At 53.1% G+C, this 6,000-nt stretch overlaps 1 protein-coding gene across 1 annotated transcript in view; it reads left to right on the forward strand.

Annotated features, from left to right (window-relative positions):
• The window catches only part of SIPA1L3 (signal induced proliferation associated 1 like 3), a 225,182-nt gene that overhangs the window by 128,907 nt on the left and 90,275 nt on the right, over nucleotides 1–6,000 (forward strand). The window contains exon 3 of the mRNA XM_029924283.1: nucleotides 4,994–5,998. Coding sequence (XP_029780143.1) covers nucleotides 5,302–5,998 — 697 coding nt within the window. The 5' untranslated portion in view covers nucleotides 4,994–5,301. The remainder of the gene's footprint in view (nucleotides 1–4,993; nucleotides 5,999–6,000) is intronic.

The raw sequence follows: 6,000 nt of genomic DNA on the forward strand, positions 1-6,000 counted from the left end.
GCCTATTCTGAGAAGGAACAAGTTCTGTGGATCGGGGCAGATCAAGGGTTCATGTTGGGAATGTTCAGTTTGCAGTTCGTGTGACATATATATGTGGTGATGTCAAGTAAGCAGGTGACTACCCAGGTCTGGAACTCAGAGGAGTTGGATCTGGAGATAGTTTGCCCCATGTCACCAGTAAGGAAAAGGAGAATTGGACGTTCAGGACTTTGTCCCCTGGGCAACCAGAAGGGCTCGTGCTTGAACTCGGGACTGCCTGACTTGGGAAATGAAGCTTCTGGATCAGTCCCAACTCTGCCACCTCGTGGCCACCTGCCCTTGGGCACATTACTTCATCTGTTCACTTCAGTTTCCTTATGTTAAGATGGAGATAATAACTACTTCATAGAGTTGTGGAAATAAGAGAGAACAAATGTATAGTGCTTAGAGAAGAACCTGGGCTCTAGAAGGATCACATTCGTGGTAGTTCCCAGATCCCCCCCCCAACTTTCAGCCCCTTTCACAAATGGTTCCTTCTTCTTCCCTCCTGGTCCCAAGATGGCTGCAGTGATTCCATCCCTCATATCCTTTCAGACTCTGGGTAAGAGGGTAAAGCACAGCCTTTAGCCCTAGGACTCTTGGCAACCAAGTCACTGGGTCTCACTGGTTTTGATCGGGTTACATGGTCAAGAAGGAGCTCCTCCTCTAGCCCATTGGGTGGGAGTCAGAGAACACGGGTTCCCAAAGGGAAATCTGGGATGTTTTCGGAAAACAGGTTTGCCGGGGAAGCAAACCACAAGTGTCTACCACTGGAAAGCTCGTGTTTTTTTCTTCTGCTCTGAGCTGGGAGGTTCTGCAGACATCGTGGCTCATTCACAGAAGAGCAAGGCCCTTCAGACCCAGACCATCGAGGCCACTTGTCTGTTGTTCCAGCCTCCAAGTTTTAGGGGCCTGATAAGGGAACACCCTCTCAGCTTATTCTTCCCCAGTTTCTTCACAAGTGACAATCTGGGAGCATTTACACAGATACACTGTTAGGTGCCTGTTTTTCCAACAGACCATGACATTTTTCAGGAGCCAGCGTGGCCAGCCGCAGAGGTAAGTCCTCACTGGCCCACGGGCAATCAGGATGATCCCAGATTCTTGGCTTTCCCCACTTTCCTCGCTCCTAGAATGGCCATATGTGACCACATTCTGGCCAACTAGCCATAAGCGGAAGTCTGTTGAGGTAGGGGGAATGTTCTGGCAAATGGTCTCCTTCTTGATGTGGGTCAGATGGGTAAGAAGGAAGAACAGTGTTACGTCATCCCTTACTTTCCCCCTTGCCCATGTTCAGTGAGAAGTGTGGCTGTGACTGCCAGCTTGCCACTCTGAAGTCAAAAGCCAATGATGTAAGCCAGCAGCACGCTGAAGGAAAGCAGGGGATGATGGGGTGGAGGGAGAGAACGTGCCTGGCGTCATTCCAGTGTACCAAGGTGGAGCCGCCATATCTGGCCTGTCACATACCGAAATATCTTCCTCGCCTGAGCCACCACTGGATGGTATTCTGTTACTTTCAGCCAAATGCATCCCTACCTGACTCTCCCACTGCCACTTGCTTCTCGTCATGCTGCTGCCCCCCATTTTCCCCATCCACCGTTCCCAGCTGCCTTCCTTGTGCACAGCAGTGGTCCTCCTATGCCGGCAGCAGAAGCCACAGTTGACAATCATGGGCAGAAGCAGAATTTATCCGGGGCTTACAGATCACCAGGAGGCCAGAGGAATAGGCATAGAAAACAGGCAGGACCCAAGGATTCCTGGGGAGAAGGAACTTGTGAGAAGAGAACGCTCGGGATTGTGGGGAGGGGGAAGATACAGGAAGGGAGGAACCGTAGTAACAGTAGTGGCCGTGAGATGGTGGTCTCCCTGCTCTTCAGACTGAAACTGAGTCACGGTTTCAGTAACCAGTCCACGGCATACCAGGACCCGAACCCAGGCAGTCTGGCCCTCATAATAGGGGGTTCCCTACCAGAAAGATGGGCATGTTCTTGGGAGGGGAGAGCTTGATGGCTGCAGCTAGAAAGGGAGTGGCGTGCACCAGTCCCTGAATCCCAGAGAGGCTGTGGGTATCACTCAGCCTTCCGAGCATCACTGGGAGACTCGGCTACACCTGCTCCGGGTAGAAAGACACCAGGGTGTCAGGAACATCTGTGTGTTTTCACAGGAGGGAGCAGAACAGATTGGGGGTTTCTGACTGAGCTGGAAGCAAATGCCATCAGCAAAGCCCATCTGTCGGGAGGTGCTTGCATAAACAGGTCGGGGTCACGTCTGGGCCACTGGTTTTCCCAGCCAAACCAAATGTGGCCTCAAAGGACTAATCTGCCATGCTCTGCCAGGCTGATCCGGGGGTGAGACTGCGCTGCCAAGCATAAGAAGTGCCCCTGGCCAGGGGCGCCTGGGTCAGCAGATTAAGCATCCGGCTCTTGATTTCGGCTCAGGTCATGACCTCACAGTTCATGACTTCAAGCCCTATATTGGGTTCTACCCCGACAGTGCAAAGCCTGCTTGGGCTTCTCTCTCTCTCTGCCCCTCCCCTGCTTTCAGGTGCTCTCTCTCAAGGTAAGTAACCTTAAAAAAAAAAAAAAAAAAAAGGCCCCTGGCCAACCCAAGGAGGGGGCTGGGAGTGGGGGAAAAGTGATCTAGTTCCTTCCCAGAGACGACTACTGTTAGCAGTTTTTGAAAATCCTTATAGAGATCTTCTCTGCATGGTAGTTCCTTGTTGTTGCTGCTGTTATTTTGTTTTTCAAACTGGGAGAAGTTGCACACAATTCAAGATTTCTGGTGGATTTAAAGATCCAGTGATTCAGGGGCGCCTGGGTGGCTCAGTCAGGTAAGCATCCAACTTTGGCTCAGGTCATGATCTCACCGTTCCCAAGTTCAAGCCCCATATCGCGTCTGGCTCTGCAGACAGCTCAGAGCCTGGAGCCTGTCAGATTCTGTGTCTCCTTCGCTCTCTCAGCCTCTCCCCGACTCTCCCTCTCTTAAAAATAAACAAACATTAAAAAAAATTAAAAATCCAGTGATCTGTCATCCACATTCCTGCAAAGTTTGGTCCCCAGAGCTGAGGCCCACATTCCTCTTTAGAAGACACCTGTGCTCTCTAGCTCACCCGGCTTCACCTGGCCTCGCCCCCATCTCCCATAACCAACCCGACTCTGGGCTTCCACCTCCTCCCCTCTCCTCTGTCCATGTCTGCCCCCCCCAGCAGCCCCCCCCCCCGTGTGCCTCCCTGCAACATCTTCAGGAATGCTCCCCACTCCCCCCACCCCCTTCTGGTTCTCACTTTCTCAGGTGCTACAGGCTTCCCTCGCTTGCTTCATGAATAATCTGCTTCATGCTTCCCCCCGGGTCTCTCTCTGCCAGCTCATTCCATACCTCTGGGCATGGGTTAGGAAGTGCCCAGTGCACACGCATGTGCGCACACAAACACACACACACACACACACATACACAGCCTTCCCCTCCTTCAGAAAGCACCGCTAGTCATTGGTAGGCTTCCCTTCGTAGGGAAGGCATCACTGAAGAGCTGATGTCATGCAAGGGAGCCAGCCTGGTGAAGAACCAGGGGAGGATGTCCGGATGTCCTGGGTGGGGTCTGATATGTCACCAGGAGAGAGGGCCAGTGTGATGGGGTCTGAGTCAGGGATGGGGAGAGGCATCTGGGAGGCTGGTAGGGACCAGAGCCTGTGGTGCTTGTGGGCAAGCAGATGAATTTGGATTTTATTCTAATTCGGTAAGGAGCCACTGGGGAGATCTCAACAAAGAAGTGACAAGAGCTGATTTACTGGCTCATGGTATCTATTAATCACATGGAATTCCAGAGACATCTCCTCCCCCAAACCTACCAGTGCTCATGGTGACTCATCTGTCATTTCTGGTCAGGCAGATGGCAGGACAGACAGACCATCCAGCCTCTACCTGCAGTACTCACGGGCTGGAGGAATGTGTTTAATGACACCACAAGGGACAGGTCAGCTGGATCCTGAAAGTGGGGAACTCCACGGGTTGCGTGACCTCATTCCTTCCACAAGTAAATAGCATCAAAATAAAGGTGATGGGGGTGGGGGAGACAGTGTAGAATAGAAGAGACTTAAATATTATCTGCCAAAAGACCCCTTTGAGACACTGGGGGAAATGTAACACAGAATCGAGGTATTACATGATACTAAAGAATTCTTGTTAATCTAGATGGGTGTGATGGGAGTATTTTGGTTGATTTTTTAAAGGCTTAACTACTAGGAGTGGCTCAGTCAGTTAAACATCCAACTCTTGATTTTGGCTCAGGTCATGATCTCACGGTGAGATCAAGCCCCGAATCGGGCTCTGCACTGACAGAGCAGAGCCTGCTCAGGATTCTGTCTCCCTCTCTCTTTGCCCCTTCCTGGCTGGCAAGCAAGTGTGCATGCTCCCTCGCTCTCTCAAAATAAATAAACATTAAAAAAACAAAGACGTTAACTGCTAGATATAGAAGCTTAAATATTTATAGGTAAAATTAGCTGATACCTGGGGACATACTCTAAAATATTGTATAAAAGTATAGGAGTGGGTGGGCAGATGAAACAGGAATGACGAATAGTTAATGGTTGTTGAAGTTGGTGGGTGTTCAATACGCTCTTCTGCTTTGGATATATTTTTTTTAATATTTTGTTTATTTTGAGAGAGAGAGATCAAGTGTGTGTACACAAGTGGGGGAGGGGCGGAGAGAGAGAGAATCTCAAGCAGGTTCTGCCCTGTCCGTGCAGAGCCCAATATGGGGCTCGAACTCACAAACCAGCAGATCATGACCTGAGCTGAAATCGAGAGTCAGATGCGTAATCGACTGAGCCACCCAAGCACCACTGCTTTGGGTATGTTTGAAATTTTCTGTAATAAAAAGGTTTGGGTTTTCTTTAATGAGTATAAAGCTGTCACACAGAAAGTCTTTCTCTGGGAACAGTAGCATGACATCTCACCTTTGTCTTCTCTCCTTTCCCAGCATGGCAGGGAAGACGGCCCTGCAGCCCGCCGGCCCTCACCCACATCTCCTGCTTGCGCTGTCCTGCTGAGCTGCTCAGTCTGGAGACCCTAGGACAGCACCTGCCTCCTGAGGTTGTCCTGGCTCAGTTGTCCACAGCGATGGTGGAGAACTGGACTCCACAGGCTCACAACCTTCCAGTCAGGCTTCAGGGGCCAGCATCCTTTATCCTGGGACTGGCGGCCCTGAACAATGGCTGAGGGCCCGGGGACCCCATAAAGTTACTCCGCAGCTCACGGGAGCCAGCAGCACTCCAGTGCCCGTGGACTATGACCACCTATCGGCCCATTCCCAATGATGGTGTGGATCTGGCAGCCAGCTGTGGGGCCAGGGGGGCCGATGTCCTCCCCGGGCCGCACACAGGGGACTATGCTCCCATGGGATTCTGGGTCCAGAACGGCGGCATGCCCCAGCCGGTGGGTGAGAGCCCAGTCAGCGCCACCACCCGCCCCAGTCCCACCACCCCTGCAGTGCCCAAGATGGGTGTGCGCGCACGAGTGGCCGACTGGCCGCCCAAGCGGGACGCCCTGAGAGAGCAGAACAACCCAAGCCCCTCACAGGACGCAGATGGCACGAAGGCCACAAAGGTGGCCCATTCCCTGAGGAGCATACAGAACGGACAGCCCCCTGTCAGCACCCCGGCTTCCTCAGGGCCCAAAGCCTTCCACAGACTCTCCAGGAGGAGGTCCAAAGACGTGGAATTCCAGGACGGGTGGCCCCGGTCCCCCGGCAGGGCCTTCCTCCCCCTGCGGCACCGCAGCAGCAGCGAGATCACCCTCAGCGAATGTGACGCGGAGGACGCGGGGGAGCCGCGGGGGCCGCGGCACCCAGGGGCCCTGCCCCTCTTCCGGGAGTACGGGAGCACGTCCTCCATCGATGTGCAGGGCGTGCCGGAGCAGAGCTTCTTCGACATTCTCAACGAGTTCCGCGGCGAGCAGCCCGAGGCCGCGGGCCCCCAGCGGCTCGGC

The sequence above is a fragment of the Suricata suricatta genome, chromosome 16 (genome assembly GCF_006229205.1).
Source record: "Suricata suricatta isolate VVHF042 chromosome 16, meerkat_22Aug2017_6uvM2_HiC, whole genome shotgun sequence".
NCBI classification, from domain to species: Eukaryota; Metazoa; Chordata; class Mammalia; order Carnivora; family Herpestidae; genus Suricata; species Suricata suricatta.